The sequence below is a fragment of the Bolinopsis microptera genome, chromosome 10 (assembly GCF_026151205.1).
Source record: "Bolinopsis microptera isolate Bmic1 chromosome 10, MBARI_Bmic_1.0, whole genome shotgun sequence".
Taxonomy (NCBI): domain Eukaryota; kingdom Metazoa; phylum Ctenophora; class Tentaculata; order Lobata; family Bolinopsidae; genus Bolinopsis; species Bolinopsis microptera.
The window spans coordinates 16,965,058-16,988,130 of NC_087081.1; the positions used below are offsets into that span (position 1 = coordinate 16,965,058).

A 23,073-nucleotide genomic window follows, 5' to 3' on the forward strand; every position below is an offset into this window, starting at 1 on the left:
TCTGGCGTCAGTTCCGTTCAGATTTAGAGACACGTTCAAATAATCTGGCGTCAGTTCCGTTCAGATTTAGAGACACGTTCAAACAATCTGGCGTCAGTTCTGTTCAGATTTAGAGACACGTTCAAACAATCTGGCGTCAGTTCCGTTTAGACGTGAAGGACGTAGTGTGTTCAGTTAGGTGCTTTAGTCACACAGTAGTATTGGTCAATTGCACGAGGTCTCGTGATCTGAAGTATTGGTCACACGATTGGAAGTGTTTTAAAGTTTCAATAAGAAACTGACTAAGGCCCTTGATGATCGACGACAAGAAATCACACCAGGATTGCATTTATATTTTAGTATTTTGTGTCTGATTCTGTGTTGACATGAGTAGATCACGGGGGTAGTCTGTTCCCCCGACACAACTATTACACGCTACAGGGATCTGACCGTCCAGCGTAAGGATTCCAGATCTGCCAGATCCCTAACAGATATTTAGTGTTCATCATCTCTGAGCTTTATGAAATGTTAAACCATGCCCAGCTGCCCAGTAATGCCGGATATCATGATTTACCGAGAAAATGTTGAGAGCGCTTCCTTTTTTGACAGCCTCGGCAAGCTTGAGACTGTGATTGGTATAAATGTGTTAAAAGTAGGACTAGTTGTAGAGCGGATTGTTGTTAAGTATAAAAAAGGCCGATGAAAAATCTGCTGAAAAGGCTTGTAGGTTTAACAAGTTAGTAGATCCACGCAAGCTTTCGACACCATTCACGGAGTAAGGTAAACCCTGAAACAATTGTAAAGTTTCAACATCTGATATTGATAAAATTGTTTATAACATCACCTGCAGTAACACGAAACTCTGATATATAACTGTTGTGGAGAACACGCCACAACTACTACAATCTACAGCTGAGATATATTAAACTTGTGGTGGGGGATTGGTAGTGGGTACCACTCTGCTCATAGCACCGTACCTTGATCATCCCCCGCACAATATCCTCTCAGAGCCAGTGAGATCTTGAAACGATTTTTAACACCAGTATTCACATACTAGCCAATCAACTCGAGTCAGTGCGCAGTCACGTGAGTGAGGGAGCCAATGCGGAGGGCGTCACCTTGTCACGTGACCTACGAACATCCAATCCGGTATTTGATCTATGGTTTCACAAGCTCCCGCAGCAGGATCTATCGAAAGTTTTTCATCACGATTTTTAAAAACACTATCCTGTTGTCAACGATCAATCACGGCCCAGGGCAGTTTTATAGCTTCACCAGTGCCTGGCTAGAATTGATCTTTTAAAACTTGATAATATACCTTGCCGTATATTTTTATATTTTATATACCATATGTTCATTAGAATTATCCTGCAAATCTCCGAGAGTTCTGTGTTGGTAAGCTGCCTGTCGTTGACATGTTGCCCCGAATTTTTTCAGTTTCATGCCACGGTTTTTATTGTCCGCACACCGAATCTAAACGACTTCACAGCTGCTACCGATATGCTTTGAAGCCGATACTGCCAGCATTACTGATTTTCCCATTAACACTTGCCATCAGGCCACGTGGCTAGCTAGCTAATCTGAGCCCAGATTACAGCCGATGGCATCGCTTGGCACACATTTTAAACTTTTGCGGACCAGGACTTGAAACCGGGGAAAGGTTATTTACTGGATGGGAATTTTCGTTCTAGTGTTTGTACTGACTCCTTGACAGTGATCAGTTCGCCTTGTAAGTTTGGTAAGTTTTGTACTGAGCTCTCTAAGATAAGTGAGATTGGCCTGACGTTTTGGAACCCTGTAAATGTGTAAGTTTGGACTGACGTTTTGAGTCCTGTCAGTTTAGTATGATGTTGTATTACTAGTACACTGTTAGAGAGCCCGGTGCGAGGCTTCAGCACGGTCTAAAATGATGGACCCGATATCTAGCGGTCGTTAGCTGGGGTGGAGGGATCGTTCGTTTAATGGGTGTTTAGTGAGTGGGGTATCAGGTCCGTTTACTTGTAGCAGCGTCTAACTGTCCGTGCTCTCACGGGTATTTGTTACTGTGTCGCTACTACTAGTACTACTTGATCGGGGGAGTCCGCACAGGATCGTGTGTCCGGTATGCTGCTCTTACGCCCAAATATTTTACTGCGCATTTCTACTGGGTTCAATCATTGGAATCAGTCTCCTGTACCACTAATCTAATAAACAGCATAATTTGAGAGACAAGATAAGCAATTTTAAGTCGGCTGGATTTTAAATTTTTCCGATCGTTTCAACTTGTGGGAGATTTTTTAAGGATATAATTGTCTTCAGCTCCTTTCAGTTTTGCTTTAGTTTTTATTGATGAGCAAATTTCAGTTCAATGCTTCTTGTAATATTGTTTTCCATAACTCTGCGTTCTGACAGCTTTAAAGAGCTGAACTATCTTTTGATTGCACCTGAATACTTTACCAATTCAATCGCCCTTCAATAAGTCAGAAAGTTCGACATTTGTAATACTGGTAATAAGTATTTAATTATTATCAGCAGATGTTTGCTAACTTCCCCCTTTCGTAGACTCCGTAATTACTCCGCTACTTAACGAGTAGAAGAGAGTATGTAAACACAAGCTAGCAGTTGGACGGTAGTGTTTCCAATACGCAGATAATATATCGCACTTGTTTAACTTTCTAAAAACGCAATATTTGAGTTTCGTTACTGTGAATCTAGAGCTGCAAAATAGATCTCATCAGCTCACTCATCTCCGGGGAGACCAGATGTCAAGTGTCAAGGTTCCGGATCGGACCAGTTTAATGAAACCTAATCAATGAACGGAGAATTACTCCTCCGGCATTTATCATATAATATGCATACCGGCTGGCTCGTCAAAAAGGATGATGGACGTCTTGGGAATTTGGATGGTGACTTTATCCGCTCAATTATAGGACGAATGACAGGGGATTAAAATGATAAGTTTGTTCATTTGTTGATTGCATAAGTTATATTGAATAGGAAGACCGCCTAAGCCCGATAAGTAAAATATAATTACTTCTTCTAGAGTAAGGAATACTTTGATCTCAATAGATATTCCAGGACAGGTTGACTCCCAGTTTTTAAAGAGTAAATCTGATCATCACGTGTTCACGTGTTGATCACGTGTTGATCACGTGTATCTAAATCTAACGAATCTTTTCGGCGGATCTTATTCTTCGATATATACGGCAAATATGTCAATAATATTTAAAATGTTGTTATATGAATAGGGACTCTCGTGAATTTGCGCATCTCATTCACAAGATTAATAGCCATGTTCCAGTATTTGGAGCTCATGAAACGTACTGGCAGTCATACTCAGCGTTTTATTTTTAAGAGAATTCTTATCAAGCTATGAAACATTATTACAATAGTCTAATTAAGAACAAACAGCTCTCAATATAACCCAGTATTATTTTACTAATGATTCGCAAAACCTAAGTGGGGCATGTTTAACAGTTTAACATACTGCGAGGATGAGGAGGTGTACAGAAGTGGACTTCCAGGGGCCAAAAGTGACATGATATCACACTATTCAATCATCAGCTCATCAGGCACTTACAAAACGTGCTCTTTTTGATTTTGCACCACGCACAAAATCCTGTTTTCACAATTTCATGCCCTCTTTTCAACAGATTCCTTTCTTCAGCAGAACCCTTGATATTATGATAAATATTAATAGATTTGGACGGGGACGGGGGGCCGGGGGGTGAACAACCTTTGTCTTGACATATGACGTGGTTCCGGAATTTGATTGGTCAACAGAAGGTGAAAGAATAATAGTCACGTGTAAGACAAATACCTCAGCTCCAGCCAGTAACAAGTGCTTTTATGAAGAGATCGACGTTTAGATGCCAACTTGTAATGTAGCATGATTACTACTACTACTACTACAGGTAGATAGGGCGCCTTATGGAGGTTGGGCGCTTGCCAGGGCAGGAACTGACGCAAGTTTCTTCACTGCCTACTGTTGAGTAGTTCAATGGCCACCGTGGTTTAAATGCTAATTGTACGTGACTGATACAGCGCACGAAATAATAGACGAGCTGGGTGGGATTTTCCAAGATTTGAGGAACAAATAGGAGTGGTGAAGGCAAAACATAGCAAAAACAATTAGCCAAATCGGACTAACTTTGCCGGCGCTATTAGTGACGTCTGGAGACATTAGTTAAACTTAATAATTTCACGGTTCAATCCGAGCACTGGACGGGACTACTTTGCTGAATGATACCCGGAGGATATGACGCCAAATCGCACTTAAATCACAACGAATATCAAGGTCACGGCTTCCCAGCAGCGGATAAGATAATCGCTCGATTTGGAGAACGGATTTATTATACGGAAAATTCGCCATAGGCTATCAGTAGTACTTCTAATGGGTGGAATTTGTAACTCGGAATAACGAACTAAGGAAGTTAAGGGTTTTGCAATCTGCTCAGAGCATTATATAAATACATTTTTTAAACCAGGCATTTTTGGTTCGTAAAGTCTAGAAAAATAGTTCAGCGACTTTTAAACATAATCTTAAAGTGTAGTTTTGTAAGATCTTGCCCCGAAAGATTTAAATATTATTTTATAACTAACATAAGGGATAAGTTTAGCAGTCACGTGATGCCCATATAAGGAATAACCTAGATAGGACACCAGCTCTTCTTCTGCAGAATTCCCTTGCACCACATCTGACTAGTAACGTATAGGATATCTGGAACCATTAAACTTAATCTATTAGATAAGGGCGTGTCGTGAATAATGCATGCAATCAATTATAGTCCTTGGAAATATGAGCATGTAATGAACTATTATCAACGTTTTAAAAAATGTATATCATTCATTAGCCAAAGTTGCGCTTAGAGGTAAAATTCGTAGCAGCGTTAAATCTAGAATTAGGCTACTTGAGGTGTGCATCTTATTTTGTGGGCCGTGAATAAGTAAATACGGTTAGACCCATCAATAAAAATAACATAGCGGGAACTATATCTACTTATATTATATGCGATTGTGTGTCAGCAAACTTTTCTGATTCATTAACAAACGAATCGTGAAGTACTCCAGTATCACTCTCTAGCTCAATAGAAATCATTGCTCTAGTCACGTGGGGAGGTCACGTGGTCATGGCACGTGAGTGAAACATGCTGGGACTGATCATCATGCTGACTTCAGTAATCATTCACTTTGAAGATGCTTTAAACAATACAGGATTGAACATAGTGGGAAGTAGACCAGGTGATTGGCTTGTCATGTCACGTGGTAGCGAGGTAGTGCCGTGATTGGCAGGATGGATCGTAAGATCAATATCTGATCGGAGACGCAGTGTGTATGAACGATGTTTAAAGTTTTTTTTGACAATCGTGCTCCAGATTTCAGCGTTATTTCGTTGTTTTACCGACCTGTGTTCCGCTTGATGTTGGATAAAAACAATCGCTTCATGTTTTTCGCAAATTCGAACTGTCAACAGATTTTCAAAAAGTTGTCATCCAAACTTATTTGGGTTTTGCGTGACAAGAATTTGCAATTTTCGAGGAAAAACGCTGACAATGGCCAATGACGAAGGATCAATTTATAATGATTCGTTACCTCCCTTCTGTGTGCTTTTCCTGGCATTCCTGGGACATCATCAATTGTTATCGCTCATAAAAATTATTGTTAAACAGGAAATTATTCTTCTCAACATTTTCAACACCGAAGAGGGTTTATATATTTTTGACATGCCTAATCGGCCTATAGATATTTCAACATCACTAAGTTCACCAACTCACGGCAAGCACTACTTTTGAAGTAGGCACGATAAACCGCTCAATATCCTCCGACTATCTGCAAAGTTATTTACCCTCCGCAAAGTTATTGCCACAGATAACACAAGCCTCCGCAAAGTTACTACCAGGGATAAGGTTGGACGAATCAGGCAGTTGAGCTGGAGATGCTGGTGATTAGGACACTAATTGGGGACGTGTCAGCAGAGCAGTTATACCAATACTTCAGCCTACCCTCTCCACCGCGCTCAGGTGAATCTCCGTGTAGTACTGCTTGAAGCCACCCCTGTGTCATTCCCTGTTTAGTTTAGGGGTGTTGAAACCTCAGTCCACCCCCCAGCTGCTGGGAGTTCAGACCTGGTTCAGGGTCAGGCAGTTAAACGGCGGGCGGGTAGTGTCACGTGATACGACAGGGCTAATCATTCCCGGGGTCTTGTGATCATCAGAGCTGGGCGGGAGGTGAGTAGTTGAAATTATCACGATTAGCTCAGCTACTTAAGGCTTGACAACCAATTAAACTGCCCAGAAATCGCCACGTGACAATTGTTTTACCCAATAAAAACTCGGGCTAATTTCTGATAGCCAACGAGAGTGAAGTATGGGAGGCACGTGGCCAGATTGAGCCAATGAGAGCGGGCGAGGAGGTTTAGATGATGATAGGCGGCCTAGGAGATGTGCACGTGGCCCTCTCTGTCGACAGCCTGAACAATCTTTTGAAAAACTTTTTCATCCTGCAACGTGATGATTGATACCTGCTATCACATGACAACTATATACTCTTACATGATTGCTACTTTAAGTTTCACTTGGTGTACAGCCTAACCCGAGTAACCAAGGAGTTTGATCCTAATTCTTGTTTACTCTCTCTCGCTCTGTGCTGCATCTCTCCTTCAAACATACCTCTACATCGTGCCAGTATTACTGCTATATTATATTCTGCCCGTTCTATTGGCGATGGAATTTACTCTTCCCCACTTGACCTTGGCTTGTTTGGGCGATTGTCTTCTAATTGGAGGAGAATTAACCCGCTCAACAACTTCAACACATACCGAGATTTATACAGGGCATTCCTCCACAGTCACTTCACCTCAAACTATTCCTAGTTTCATCGCGGTAAGGGGATGCTGGCGGCAGGGCTGCCTCCAGGACACTCGGATTGGGATCAGCTTTGTGAGCCGGACTTTATCCGGTGGATAGGGTCGCATCCTGTACGTTTTAGGTCATCTCTGTTGATATTGGTCCAATCTTGCGGGCTTGATATGTTCTTGACAAGGTTGTCGGCTGTTTATATATAGGTGATATACCTTGTGGCTACATCACGTGGATTTACTGTGCTTTTCTTGCAGTACCAGCGCTGTGTTAGCAATTGAATAAAGTAACGTCACCTTTTTTAGGTTTTCAAAGCTCTATCTTCTATTTCTTGGTTTTCTCGACACTCTGATAGCTGTTTGTTGCTTAAAGTTGAGCATTGACAGACTGTATAAGGAATAAGAGCTTGGTTTTAAATCTTTCCGCCTTATCATTCTGCGACGACAGTGTTTTAGTGTTAAAATTGGTTGAATTCTATCAGCACCCAAAAAGTTTAGTCATTCGTTAAAATGTTGTGGCTTTAGATCGAGGGAGAGAGAGAGACTAGATCGAGGAGTATCTTGAAAAGGCATGGTGTCGGTATCATTCCTTTTCACTGTCTCAAAATGGCGACCCCTGTCAAAGAGTTTAAAATATAGCCTCACACGGGACCACTGCTCTCACGTCACATGACAAGCCAGCAACATTTCTAATCTGTAACAAAAGTTTGCATCTGGTCTGCCCGTTCCTTCAAAGATTTAATACGATTAGCAATTTTCCGTTTTTTTTTCTGATTACAGATTATGTTTGCTACATGTGGAACACTGATTTGGCACGATTCTAAAAATGATTTACAATCATATTAACTCTGACCTCTTCATGACCTCAAGAAGGTGCCGCCAGTATTGATTAACCTCCACGATCCTGTATAGATCATTGATCATGTGATTTCAAACCATATGAAATAATAAGCACAAAAACGATAGCGAGATTGGTTCCTATATTTAATTAAAATGCAGGCTGCTCTTATCAGAACCACATCTGTTATCAAGACCCCAGTTTAAACCAGCCAATATTGTGCCTTTTCCAGTGATCACGTGGTGACATGCCCCCAATCACGAGGCAGGACTCCAGGAGGTGGGCCAATGGGGGACCAGTCACACATTACGTCGGAACCTGTAACCGTATACATTGGGCAAAGATGATCTGATAAGACTTTGATCGGTACGGTGAGCTCGTGGTAACGTTATACCTGATAATAACTTTGCAAAGCAGGCGAGTCATCTGATCGAACCTTATCAGTTGGAGGTAAATTGTATTATATGCAAGATTATGGTGGGTCTCAGGCAGTATTGTAAGCCAAGCCCTCCGCTTTGTCCGGCGACATTGTGGCGCCTGTATCCCTGCGGTTTTCGCTCCCACTTTCCATGCACTTTCAACTTCCATGTTTTTCTTGATTTCATTCGGGCGGATTAAGTTTTATGTTATCATAACTTAATTTAAACGTTAATTGAGACGCCCTGCTTTCCTATAGTTCGTTTTTAATTTTATCTTTTAAGTTTTTGACCACAATCGATGTGGGAATATAACCGAAACGTGGCTTATTTTAGTCTGGAAAGACTGGAAAATAAACTCACGTTGTGTTAAATACATCAGTGATGACCACGCAGACCACAACCAACTTCAAAAAGTTCCAATTTCACAAATACTCCGTGATAACTGATATAGGTTACTTAATTGATTCACCGCAATGAACACGCTGTAATTGGTGCAAACTAAAATGCTCTAGTAATTGGCCCGTCTGTCGGTAGCGGTTCAGCCCAACATGTAACTTCTTCTGCTTTTATCCTCGTTCTATCATCATACGAATTAAACTTTTTCAGGTCGCAGAAGATTTATAATTCGAAAATTAATTACCCCAATTTTCACTTTCCAAATCATGGGCAGTCATCTCTTGAAATCCTAGAAAATTGCGGTATGAGCGACGGTTGATGACAGAGTCGTATTATGATAATTCCGGTGGTTCACAATCGTAATGATGAGGCTCCGAGTGTTCTTCCTTTTGCAATTGTAAGCAGGTACGAGCCTCCTCTTTCTTAATATATTCTATATTAGCTGTTTTATAATTCCGGATAGCTATCTTTTCATGTATTTTTTAAATCTTATCGGTGAACACAAACAGTCATACATCTCATCCTTAACTTTTAGCTGTTCAAAATTTAAGCTTCTTGCTATTTACCGCCTATCTTGTATCTTTTCACTCGATTTGTTTGACTCGTAGTAAGTTTTCAAGGCTAACTTTTAAACTGGGTCTTAGTGCCACGTAGAGAAGTACAACTGTGGTAAACACTCCCTGAAATCTAGCACCTGGTACCCACCCTGGTCCCTACTTCGTGGTCACGTGCCTCCCCCGCCCCAATCTCAAACCGGATTGATTAATGATTTTATTTAATAAATACGTAGAAATAACCTCTGCATCCTGCTTGTAGCCTTGCCGAAGCTATTCTTTTTATAAAAATCATTTAGTTCTTAATGAAATGAACTGAAATCCTTTCCTATGGTGCTAATCGAATCACGTCGAACTGTCAACCGGGCAATTAACCAATCCCTAGCAATTATCTGACCCACGTGTCCCCGTTTAGCCAATCAGGGCACGATATCCTACTGTCACGTGTCTTCAGAGAACCAATGGGCTACCTCGTTCTACTAGGATGGGTGACTCTATAACATCCAGTAATCCTGGTGGGCAAAATCTCAGCACTGAGCAGCGCTCTTCAAAGCGCACTGAAACACTGTAGTTGAGAACCAGCCCCGGAAGTGGTTCTTGTCACTAGGTCACGTGGTCCGACGTCACGACGGCACGTGACCGTATCACGTGATAAAACCGAGAACTGCATGCGCCGATAAGAAGAGCTCGCTCGGATCATTTTACTTTTAGCGGTGTTAAGGCGAGTATTTTAGGTGCACACACGGTTATTTGTCTTCCACACCTTTTAGATTATATAATACTCTAGCTACGTGATGACTGAACGTGTATTTAAATATTGTTGCGTTTTAACTAGATAACGGACCATCTCAGCTTACAGATTCCCTACTCAGAGCAGTATTACACGGAGGTGGTTTTCCTTTAAATTGAGTGGTAGTCCCTCTTAACTTGTAGCCCTCTTAGTGTACTCCCTCCATTTTCTTTTAAAAGTCATGTACACGTACAGTTACGAGTATTTTTTAACTTGCACCGACCTGCGTTTACACCAAAACAGTTACCTTTTTGCTTTTTGCTGCTTTTATGGTTCAAATTTGTTTATTTTATTTTGGTTCTTCACCCGGTTTGAACTGGTACATTTTATTTTTGTTAACTCTGGAACAAGTTCTGGGTGCTGTATTTTATTTTGGTTAAATCGGGAACAAGTTCTGGGCGCTCTATTTTAGCTCATCTAACTGATACAACATCAACAAGGCGGCCTGACGTGACGTCATAACACGTGGTGTGACGTCATAACACGTGGTGTGACGTCATAACACGTGGTGTGACGTCATAACACGTGGTGTGACGTCACTGAAACACTGTAGTTGAGCTCATCTAACTGATACAACATCAACAAGGCGGCCTGACATTTCTTAATTCGAACAATTCCCAGCAGCGGATTGTAACAATGACTTAGGGAGATAATTAATCAGCACACTAGAAAACCAATGCAAACAAGGGAACACCACGTCACGTGATAAAAATGAGAGCTGATGACCAATGGGCGGCAGTGAGCTAATATGGATGATGTGAGCCCTCTCTGCTTTTGCTGCTCTATTTACATGTTTTACTGTAAATTTCCCCCAGCTATTCTCTCAATTGGCTACCAGGTCTGAGCTTCATTTGTAATTAATAATTAAGCTAAAAGGCTTGATTTTAATTAACCAAATTCTATCAGTAAAATTCGGACCCATACAACTGCCCGACCACCACGCTCCTCTCCCAATGATGTTGCTCACTCGGGTCAGTGCCATCCGGGCAGCTCTATCCTCTCTGCTCTGAACAGCAGGGCGCCGCTCATGAGGCTTCGGTCCTTGACTTCCGGAGAAAGGGGTGGCATATGAGAGGTTGCAGCCTGCTTTCAGTTCTCCTTAGTTCTAATCGTGTTAGCAGCACCTTCTAGTTCACCCTACCCTCACTTATTGCTGTAGGAATACCGCTCTTTAAGATCATTTCAATTCTAGTTGAAGCCTCTTTAGTGACTGTCTTTGTGGCGAGAAAGCCCTCCGTGATATCATGTAATAAATATTTGAAGATCAATTCACCTTTAACCCTACTATCATCTCACTTTATCCGATCAGAGCTTTGAATAAAATGGTGATTTTTATATTATCTTAACGAAATGATTCTAGGCGTTCTGTTTAACATCAGCTTCAGAGATCGATAAAACGAATTAATACCTCGCAATACCATTAAGATGATCACCCAGGATTATTTATTCCGTAAATCTAATGTTGTTGCACACCCAGCATTTTTATAATAAATCTTGCACCAACTTTTAAAACTTTATCATATTGATACTGCCAACTATTTCTTAAATTTAACTCGAGATTTGCAAAGTTAATTTACTATTTAATCATTGTTGTCGGTTTCGTCTTCGTTACACACCAAGCCTATCGTTTTGTAGTTGAAATTGCACTTTTCTCGTAGCCTTACAAATACAGGAAATTTTCATCAGCCTGCTCAAAAAAGAAAAAAGGCGTCAAAGTTAGCTCCAATTGATTAAAGCGATTGAACACAAGATCTAAGGGTGCAACTATTGAACACGTGACAGCGGTCCAGCAATCTGGTTGGCTAAAAGGGTGAACTATCGGACGGCTTGGCTGGCGAACATCAGCTGCATCCTCTAACGTACCGGAAATGTAAAAATCAGAGGGGTCAGGAGCCTAATTGTTAAATAGAATCAATCAAGGGCGCTTGTGTCACGTGACAAATCTCTTCAGTCACGTGAGTTACTCCGAGCAGCTGATTGGTCGCAGGTAATCGGAGTGCAGCGGGTACCACTTGCCAGGTTTCCACTTCTTCCTCTGGGATTTGCGTGGATTCCATCCTAGTCAGAATGTTATTCAAACTCCCTCATAGATAATGTCGCATTCTTCTCCTTAGTAGCTCCTTCATTAAACTCATGATCGCGCTTTTGGTCGTTCATTTTCTACATGCAAGTTAAAATCTAGCCAAAATGAAACAGCTGACATCCAATTAGCCACTCCCAGGGTCTCCCCCGCGTTTTTTCATTAGTTCACAGCATTAAGATGAGCAAAGTTTAGATTGAACGTGTCACGTGACTTGGTCTAACAGGATGCACAAATGGAGGGTTCAGATAATCTTATTGTCGAAACTAACACTTGTAGGTTTTGAGAAGAACGGATTGCAATAAACAATGATGCTGCCCGAGTGTTTAATAATTGCAGTTCTGTGTTCTGCTGTTTCTCGTAGGTTTGTGTAAATCGTAACGTTTATTTGAAGTCTGTAGTTACGTTTGATTCGAGTTTAAGAATGTTCTAAATTGGATTTTTTTAACGCATCACTTGTGATTTACCAGATCAGCTTTAATTTCTAGGAGACAATCCTGCCCACAATTTAACACAATCACATATCACGTGTCCGAATGTGACCCAATTAAAAGCCAGAAATATTTGATATTTTTCACATACCGGTACGAACAGGATATGTTATTAGAAGTGGATCATCATCATCAGTCCATTAAGGAGCAAGTAATTAAAAGACTCAGCTCATGTTATTCATACAGAAGAGTAACTTTTGGTCGTATTTTCTACGTAGTCAGTTGTGTTACATACAAATTATTGATATTGATAATTTCCATTACTCTATAATTGCGGTGTGCCCTCTAACCCTTTAGTTCCAACTCCATTACTCTATAATTGCTGTGTGCCCTCTAACTTTAGTTCCAACTCTAAGAGTTGTTTTAATATGAGCTACATCTGTGGAGATTGGAAACATTGTTAGGTTTCCAGATCAGTAGACTAGAGGTTGGTTAAAGGGGCGTGGTCCACAAAACCAACATGTACCTGACTAAGTGCCTGCTGGGTAGAACTATAACTGTACTGCTCCCTCGCGGATATTAGCTCACATCTGTTTAGTTAGTAAGATTTACACTACACTCTCTCTCTCTCTCTACATACTTCCTTCTACAACTCTCTAGAAAAACACAAAATACAGTGAGTTAGACAGTAGCAATATGACAGCAGATAGAGCATGAGTTAACTCCAATCAGAGAGGGGTCATTACACGGATGAGGCAAGGATTAAAGATGGATAGTGATGATAGGATAAATTGGAGTTAGCTTTGATGATGATAGACTAGATGATAGACCTGAGCTAGTTGTCAGTAGTTGCTGGGCGAGCTCGACGTGAGGGAGGAGGCTCGTTGTGACAAGTAGCCCAAACAAACTTAAACAAATAATCATTGTTCAAGGAAATCCAGGGTTAGGCAGGGAGGCGCGTGGTTGGTGGAACCCGGTCACGTGGGCGGATTACTGGGCGCTGATTGGGTGTTGCCGGTTAGGTCCCCGTGTGAAAGTGTTGTTGGTCTGTATCAAGAGCTGGGATCTTGTATGTAGAGACGGCTGGAGCTGCTGATTAGTTCCACTTTTAACTCTTTCCTTAACGTTACTCTTCTCACTGCACTCTCCTTCTTGTTTTGTTCGCACTTCGTAACCTTTTGTAGTCTCTGCCAAATTGCTTTTATTTTCAAGCGATGAATGAAATCTTTTGCCGGCTAAATACTACATCTTCACACGTTTCCCGTTTTACTAACGCCAATACTCTTAAAGCAATGGAGGTGATGGCAACACACAATATCTCGCACGAGACGCTAAACTCCGAGCCCCTCCAACTCCCACCCACACCGGACTCAGAGACAATGCACATGAGTAGTGGTGCTACTACAATGCACATGAGTAGTGGTGGTACTACTACTAGCTCCCTACCTGAGGGGAACAGTTCTATAGGGTGCCAGACTGCACTCAGCTACCCTCGTCAGGACACGCTAGTGCCGCTTACTGCCCTCTTGCAACTCGTTAACAATTCTATTCTTACTGTCATGGAGAATATTGGTGAGTTCACATCGTTCTGTCTATAATTATTGTACACTCTAAAACATAATACAAACGTTAGAGAAACAGCTGGTGTATTTTAACCATCCTGTCCCCCGTTGTAGTTACTCCCTTATTTGGACATCACGTTGCTAACAAGTCCTTATTTGGGCATCACGTTGCTAACAAGTGCTTATTTGGGCATCACGTTGCTAACAAGTGCACTGTTTTCAGAGAAAGTTCTGTTAGTTAATTCTTCAGAAGAAGGCCTGTTTTCAGTGGACGGTATTAACACTGTGTGGAACCTGGCTAACCTAGCTAACAACAACTCTCTCGCTACTTCACCTACTAACTCAGGTACGCTGCACGCACAACTGACTTTTATTGACTATAGGGCATCAGCTTGAATAGGAATTCTAGAAGAATCTTATATATAGGGCATCTCATGATAGGAATCACGCTTAGTTCACCGTAAGGAATATAGGGTATTTTCTAATTTGGTTTTATAACTATCGACACAAAACTTACAATGGTTTCCTAAAATACGGCTGATAAATTTTAAACCGTTATGTTACGATACAGTACAATAATTGAGGTTCAATCAAGTACCTCATTAGCCAATTAATTAATTAATTAATTAATAACCCAGGTCCCCTAGAGAGATCATCCCCCTCCACCTTTCCTGAGAGCAGAGAGTCTGATTCAATGGGGGAGGAACCTAACGAGGTCCAGGGAAACGACAAACTACTCCGTCCCATCGTTATTCAGGTACACCATCACGACATGGTACAGCAGGTACAGCATCATGTGCCATTATAAGGTTTATTTCAAGATATTATGGTCTGATCAAGTAAGTGTTGACGTATCTGTAAAGGCTTATCTAGAGAAAGCCACACTAAACCAGAACACAATGTACCAACTGTAAGCTTCTAACCTCTTGTTTCAGGACCGGTTTAGAAACAGTCTGGAGATCCCAACAAACGAAGCAGATCCAGCAACCCAGCCTCCAGAGAAGAAGATGTGTCCTGACACTGCAGTACCTGGTCTGGATAACCAACATCGTCCTCAAGCTAACTACTCCGTTCAACAGGTACATTTCACAACCTACAATATCGTACTGTAATTCTTCAAACATTTTTTCGCTTAATAGTTCACCCAATTATTTGGAGATATCTAAGCAATGCTGCACGGTAAAGTAAACATAGCACTAAGTTATAATACTGCACTCGAGTAACCCTCCTCTCTGTACAGGAGGACTGCTCCCCGGGTACCCCCACCTCCCAGGACCTCCGAAGACAGGACCCCTCCCTCTCTCCCACTGTTAACGTGGCCGGATCTCTCACTAAATACATATGCCCTTACTGCTACAAAGTGTTCAACTGGAAAACAAACATGAACAGGCACATATCTGTAACTCATCTGATGAAACCGAAACCTACCATCAAGGTTAGATTAACAACCATTTTACTTAAGTTAATGTTAATATATTATTGAGTATGTGTTATATATTATATAACTATGTTAATGTGAGAGTCTACCGCGAGTCTGTTTTATTTAGGAGAAACTGGTAATTTAGGAACATTAGGGCTGCTCCTTTAAACTAGGGTATAGTATCTTACGTTTGTGTCTTCGTAGGTGTGGGGAGAAGGGGGCAGTTATCCAGATCAGGTACCACTGCTGTTCAGGGCATGTAACCAGGTAACCAGGTAACCGGGTAACCAGGTAACCAGGTAACCAGGTAACCAGGTAACCAGGTAACCAGGTAACCAGGTAACCAGGTAACCAGGTAACCAGGTAACCAGGTAACCAGGTAACCAGGTAACCGGGTAACCAGGTAACCAGGTAACCAGGTAACCAGGTAACCAGGTAACTCGTAGGTGTGGGGGCAAGGTGGCAGTTATCCAGATCAGGTACCACTGCTGTTCAGGGCATGTAACCAGGTAACCAGGTAACCAGGTAACCAGGTAACTCGTAGGTGTGGGGGGAAGGTGGCAGTTATCCAGATCTGGTACCACTGCTGTTCAGGGCATGTAACCAGGTAACCAGGTAACCAGGTAACCAGGTAACCAGGTAACCAGGTAACCAGGTAACCAGGTAACCAGGTAACCAGGTAACCAGGTAACCAGGTAACCAGGTAACCAGGTAACTCGTAGGTGTGGGGGGAAGGTGGCAGTTATCCAGATCAGGTACCACTGCTGTTCAGGGCATGTAACCAGGTAACCAGGTAACCAGGTAACCAGGTAACCAGGTAACCAGGTAACCAGGTAACCAGGTAACCAGGTAACCAGGTAACCAGGTAACCAGGTAACTCGTAGGTGTGGGGGGTAGGTAGCAGTTATCCAGATCAGGTACCACTGCTGTTCAGGGCATGTAACCAGGTAACCAGGTAACCAGGTAACCAGGTAACCAGGTAACCAGGTAACTCGTAGGTGTGGGGGGAAGGTGGCAGTAATCCAGATCAGGTACCACTGCTGTTCAGGGCATGTCTTTGTGAGATAAGGTTTAAAACCCAGTTCGGAATGTTTCATTGCCCAAACAAGATAAGAGGTCCAGAGAGATAATAACATAACAACACTGCACAGGTCCCGATAATGAGGAAATCTAAACCGTACACCTGTCCTATTTGTGGGAACACATTCGCGTGGCGCAGCAACATGAACAGACACATTCTCCACCTCCACAAGATCGACCACAAGCAGCTCAACAAACTCCTCCTCTCTGGTAAGTTCCTTACTTTACAGTACATTTAACATTAGGCAATCACCAGCTCATTATAAGACAACACCCTTCAGTAACCACATACTGCATCGCTGAAACACGCAACATAATTTAGTCTAGCTTAACTTTCCTTTGAAGCTTTAAGCAATCTTATATTCACAACATAAGGTCGAGTGTTGCTATATTTTTGGTTATTTCAGCCTATTTGCCAGATATCCGAGGTAACGGGCAGGCTAACACGGTGCCCAACATGAACAACCAGCCTACTGTTGTGAGCAGTGAACCTGAGTCCTACAGCTCTCTGGGGTCCCTGACCATGCTCCCCCAGGTAATTGTGAGTACTACTACTTTCTTATCTTCTTTTGTTAGCCAGATTGAATTTTATCATAGAGCCGGTTTTGCGTGATATTGAGGAAGAATATGAAACTAATAGATTCAAGTCCTAATTCCTATAATGTCGAAGCGTCTGAAGACTAACCCCTCTAATTTTCCCTCAGAACAGCTTCAAGACAGTGTCTTCCAGCCCCCCTCCCACCTCAGTATCAAAACCTCCTTCGCTCCTAACTCCCCTGATCATCTTACCTTCCTTTACAGGAACCATAAAGCTCTGCTCGAGAGTGTAAAGAAAGAACAGGTAAGATTAATGTCTAGATTTAGTGTTGTTTTGAGGTAGATCTGTTCAGTTTGTGAGCTGAACAAAGTATGATCAAGTTGTTAACTGTGCAACGATAAGCCGACTGCCGAGAGAATCTATTCAACTTTTAGACAATTCTCTAATTTGTTCTGGTTAGAAAATTGGCAAATTCCCTTGTCACCTATCCTCCATAATTTCTCGAGAATATTACTTCGCTCTCTTCTTCAACCTACTTGTTGAAAATAGTCGGGATTCCGGAATTTACGTTTAATTTTGATGCGACTTTCTCAGCAACATTATTGCCACGATACCGACATCTTAATTGAGATACCATAAACTAAGATGCCATACGACTAATACGGCTACTCAAGATACTTAACACAATGACCCAGGGCCCTGCCCACACAATTATCATGTTCCCCTGATAAACGTTTTACTTTTGTCAGGTCCCTATACACGTAAAGGAAGCCGCCCTGACCTCGTTCTACCAGAACAACAAGGGCTTGTTTGAGGGCACTACCAGCAGTGCCCCCTACACCCCCACCTCCTCCTCTATCCTCGCCTCCCCCGCTAATATTGGACTCCTCACTCCCCCCAAATCAGAACACAAGTTCTCGCCCCCCACCAGTATGAACAACCTGTCTGCACTGTACCAGAAGGCACTGTTAGAACAGCGCGGCATCAGCACCAGCGCCGGGGCCCCCACCACTGACATCACCAGTATATACCAGAACCACCGCGCTATGTTGGACACTGTCAGTCTCCTCTCCAATCTCAACTCTATGAATGTGAGTAACGGAGGAGCTGGCTCTCTCTCTCCCGATGTGGACGTGGGTATAAAGTTGGAAGGAGCTGAGAAGTGAGCTGATAATACTCTACTACTAACTAGTAGCACTACTAATATAATAAGTAGTAGCACGTTATAACAGATTTATTTGAGACATCAGAGTTGGTCTCCTCCAAGCATGCCAGAAAGTGAGACTGAGTAGCCAGAGGGTGGACTGATGACGTCATAGACATTACAGTGACGTTAAATTTGGCATGGTGACGTCATTAAAGCACTGATGAAGACTAAAACTGTAATGAACAGATTTTACGCAATTAACAAACACTTAATCGAAGTTATATCTGTGGTCGTTGTTTATAATGATGAAGTAATTATTTGTGGAACTTACTGATAATATCTATCGTATTTGTACCGGTTTGCTCGAGCTTATATTATATCGAACGTTTTCTTTTTTTATTTTTTAGACTTTTCTACATTTTATATCTACACTATTATACAATGTTAGTTAAGCTTGAGGGTATTAGACACGTGATCTGAGTATTGTATTAAAATGGGTGCATGTTATTTTAGGTATCTGTTATTTAAATAGACTCTTCATCAACAAAACATAAGTTATAGTTAGACTTATAGTAATTTATAGGAAATATGTTGTTACAGTAGTAAATAAGGATAAATTAACTGTGGTTACTTGTACCGAATTAATTGTTAACGTGTGGTTTTAAGGGGACCCCCCCGGCCCCCTTAATGAAGTAACCGATTCCTAAACTATGTAACACTCTTGTTACATGTAACATATGTAACACTCACATTTGTAACACTCTTATTACATGTTATGTAACACTCACAATTGTAACACTGGTGACGTATTAGTCTATTTTTGTAACGTAAAACCTTCATGATTCCTGTAAACTGTAATTCCAAGTCTGGGTAACTGATTAAGTGATGACGTAATCCAAATTAGTTAGCTATCATGTATAAACAATCTATTAAGTAAGTTGTAATTTGTTCTGATATTATAATTAATTTTTATTTGTTATTCTACAAGTTGTATGTGTGTAAGATGATTTTAAGTAATATATTATTTATTGTGGTTGAAAATGCGTCTATTTTGTCAGAGTTTTCTTTATCTCAGAACAACGTAATTATTATTCAAGTAAAAGTATTTTAAATTCTACAAAAATTGCGTAGATTACTAGAAACAGTATAAATTGGTAAATGGTAATGGTACAAACAAAGCACAGACAGATACGGGGGGGGGGGGGGGGGGGGGGGGGGGGGGGGGGCAGATAAATAAGTAATAAAGTTATAAACAAGTAATAATAGATAAACAACAGACATAAAACAGATAGCGAACAAACAAGGGACAGACACTATAATACGCTCTAGTTACTTGGAAACTTAATAAAGTTAATCCAAATTTGGACATAGTTCGATTTACATGAAGAATTTGGCGTAATGATTCATAGAGCGATAGATTTATCGGCAACAATTCTATTCGATCTTGGTAAGTGTTGATAACTGGAATGGAGTAGAATCACACATGATGCGATGGAATTTTACAATGGAATGTATATTTCACAGTTCGATCAACTTTATAATATTATTGGAAAAGTTACCAGTGATGTGAAGGATCACTGTGACGTCACACCATGTGTTATGACGTCACACCATGTGTTATGACGTCACACCACGTGTTATGACGTCACACCATGTGTTATGACGTCACACCACGTGTTATGACGTCACACCACATGTTATCCTGAAGGATCACCTCTCAGCTGCACAGCAAGTAAGTTTATATGGAAATTGTAATAATTCCTTTCATAGTCGATGAGTGATAAGAATTAAGAAATATTTGTCGACTTAGATACGATTTTCATTGAGCATCATCATAACGTAATAACCTCGTAGTAATTTGGAGTTACTATCCCCACAGAGCGTACATCTGTACTAAATCAGGGTAATATATTAAGAAGCTTTCAGAAGTCAGCATCTCGTGCCATTCTGAATTTATCCGTTTTATCACATTCGATCGTTCTGCTAAAGCATTATTTGAAGGCAAGGTTTAAATCGTAGAGGAGAGGTCAGTTGTTACACTGCTTCTACCCCCCCCCCCCCCCCCCCCCCCCCTTCCACTGCTATTACTACCATTACAACAGTTCTAGTATCAGTGGTCGGTGGTATGTTTACTGTTTTCAAGTAACAGTATACAGTAATACCCCTATTTATCGCGGAGTTTGGGGAAAGGAAAATGCTGCGGTGAATCGGGGTTTTGGGTAAATCGGGGTTTTGGTTGTTTACATTATAATTATGTATGCTAATGTTATGTACATTGTGTATGTTAATCCTTATTTGGGGAAAGGAAAATGCCGCGGTGAATCTGGGTTTTGGGTAAATCGGGGTTTTGGTTGTTTACATTATAATTATGTATGCTAATGTTATGTACATTATGTATGTTAATCCTTATTTGGGGGAGGAAATGGCCGCGGTAGACCGGGCACGGTTAAATCTTGCTGTTAAGAGCAGCAGAAGATTTCACTGAGGTTTAACACAGCACTAAAGGTAAGCAGCGCTGTTAAATATGTAAAGATGGAATTTCTTGATTTCTGATTAGATCCAGAGCTAGAGCAGAGGTTAACTTTATTATCTAATCCGCACTAAACTCGACCTAGGTTAAACCTCTTTAAAACAAATTACAAAATATAAAGTTAGTATCTCGGTTATTAATACAGGGTCCCCTACACAGTGCACCAAGCATTAGAGCAGTTTTATAAAGTTTCATTTTAGAGAAGAAAATAATAGTGAATTAATTATCAAGATAGAATTAATTAACTTTTTGATCCTGTAGATTGAAGTTACTCGGATTTTGAAATTTTAAAATTTACGATGTTAACTTTTCAGTTTTCATGTCGTTAGAGTCCATTCGCTTAAGTTATGAAGATTTAAGATGACCGGTAAGCGTTAAAATGAGGCCGGTTTTAAGTTGTGAAGATTTAAGATGCCCGGTAAGCGTTAAAATGAGGCTGGGTTTAAGTTGTGAAGATTTAAGATGCCCGGTAAGCGTTAAAATCAAGCCGGGTTTAAGTTATGAAGATTTAAGATGCCCGGTAAGCGTTAAAATGAGGCCGGGTTTGAGTTGTGAAGATTTAAGATGCCCGGTAAGCGTTAAAATGAGGCCGGGTTTGAGTTGTGAAGATTTAAGATGCCCGGTAAGCGTTAAAATGAGGCCGGGTTTAAGTTGTGAAGATTTAAGATGCCCGGTAAGCGTTAAAATGAGGCCGGGTTTGAGTTGTGAAGATTTAAGATGCCCGGTAAGCGTTAAAATGAGGCTGGGTTTAAGTTGTGAAGATTTAAGATGCCCGGTAAGCGTTAAAATGAGGCCGGGTTTGAGTTGTGAAGATTTAAGATGCCCGGTAAGCGTTAAAATCAGGCCGGGTTTGGGTTGTGAAGATTTAAGATGCCCGGTAAGCGTTAAAATGGAGGCCGGGTTTGGGTTGTAAAGATTTAAGATGCCCGGTAAGCGTTGAAATGAGGCCGGATTTGTGATATGAAGATTTAAGATGCCCGGTAAGCGTTAAAATGAGGCCGGGTTTGAGTTGTGAAGATTTAAGATGCCCGGTAAGCGTTAAAATGGAGGCCGGGTTTGGGTTGTAAAGATTTAAGATGCCCGGTAAGCGTTGAAATGAGGCCGGATTTGTGATATGAAGATTTAAGATGCCCGGTAAGCGTTAAAATGAGGCCGGGTTTAAGTTGTGAAGATTTAAGATGCCCGGTAAACGTCAAAATCAGGCCGGGTTCGAGTTGTGAAGATTTAAGATGCCCGGTAAACGTCAAAATCAGGCCGGGTTCGAGTTGTGAAGATTTAAGATGCCCGGTAAGCGTTAAAATGAGGCCGGGTTTGGGTTGTAAAGATTTAAGATGCCCGGTAAACGTTAAAATGAGGCCGGGTTTGGGTTGTAAAGATTTAAGATGCCCGGTAAACGTTAAAATGAGGCCGGGTTTAAATTGTGAAGATTTAAGATGCCCGGTAAGCGTTAAAATGAGGCCGGGTTTAAGTTGTAAAGATTTAAGATGCCCGGTAAGCGTTAAAATGAGGCCGGGTTTGGGTTGTAAAGATTTAAGATGCCCGGTAAACGTTAAAATGAGGCCGGGTTTGGGTTGTAAAGATTTAAGATGCCCGGTAAGCGTTAAAATGAGGCCGGGTTTAAGTTGTGAAGATTTAAGATGCCCGGTAAGCGTTAAAATGAGGCCGGGTTTGGATTGTGAAGTGAGGCCGGGTAGTTTAAGTCTAAATATATTTTACCTCGTGGCTGCTTGATTTAACAAGTTAAAATGAGGTCGGGTAGTTAAAGTCTAAATATATTTTACCTCGTGGCTGCTTGATTTAACAAGTAGGCCGGGTAGTTAAAGTCTAACTATATTTTACCTCGTGGCTGCTTGATTTAACAAGTAGGCCGGGTAGTTAAAGTCTAACTATATTTTACCTCGTGGCTGCTTGATTTAACAAGTTAAAATGAGGTCGGGTAGTTAAAGTCTAAATATATTTTACCTCGTGGCTGCTTGATTTAACAAGTAGTTTAAGTCTAAATATATTTTACCTCGTGGCTGCTTGATTTAACAAGTAGGCCGGGTAGTTTAAGTCTAAATATATTTTACCTCGTGGCTGCTTGATTTAACAAGTAGGCCGGGTAGTTTAAGTCTAACTATGTTTTACCTCGTGGCTGCTTGAGGCCGGGTAGTTTAAGTCTAACTATGTTTTACCTCGTGGCTGCTTGATTTAACAAGTAGGCCGGGTAGTTTAAGTCTAACTATGTTTTACCTCGTGGCTGCTTGAGGCCGGGTAGTTTAAGTCTAACTATATTTTACCTCGTGGCTGCTTGATTTAACAAGTAGTTTGGCCGGGTAGTTTAAGTGTAAATATATTTTACCTCGTGGCTGCTTGATTTAACAAGTAGTTTTCCGGAGCTATCCAGAGCAGCGTACCTGTTTCGTGCTACCCAAACAGCGGTCACACCTTTCATTCTCTTACCTGCACGGTTTTCATTATTCATGCCTGGACAT

At 41.3% G+C, this 23,073-nt stretch overlaps 2 protein-coding genes across 5 annotated transcripts in view; one reads left to right on the forward strand and one right to left on the reverse strand.

Annotated features, from left to right (window-relative positions):
* The window catches only part of LOC134822474 (coatomer subunit alpha-like), a 122,982-nt gene that overhangs the window by 20,965 nt on the left and 78,944 nt on the right, over positions 1-23,073 (reverse strand). Inside the window, exon 11 of the mRNA XM_063833583.1 lies at positions 22,941-23,041. Coding sequence (XP_063689653.1) covers positions 22,941-23,041 — 101 coding nt within the window. The remainder of the gene's footprint in view (positions 1-22,940; positions 23,042-23,073) is intronic.
* Positions 13,617-19,163, forward strand: LOC134822477 (early growth response protein 1-like). Of its 4 annotated transcripts, none has more exons than XM_063833588.1 (9): positions 13,617-13,894; positions 14,108-14,230; positions 14,523-14,641; positions 14,820-14,963; positions 15,125-15,319; positions 16,456-16,594; positions 16,804-16,925; positions 17,089-17,225; positions 17,672-19,163. In XM_063833588.1, the coding sequence occupies exons 1-8, from the start codon at positions 13,624-13,626 to the stop codon at positions 17,212-17,214; spliced, it is 1,239 nt and encodes a 412-aa protein (XP_063689658.1). In that variant the 5' UTR covers positions 13,617-13,623; the 3' UTR covers positions 17,215-17,225; positions 17,672-19,163. The 4 variants fall into 4 exon arrangements, with proteins under 4 accessions (XP_063689658.1, XP_063689655.1, XP_063689656.1 ...); XM_063833585.1 differs by having other exon boundaries at positions 16,792-16,925; positions 17,672-19,120; XM_063833586.1 differs by having other exon boundaries at positions 16,792-16,919; positions 17,672-19,106.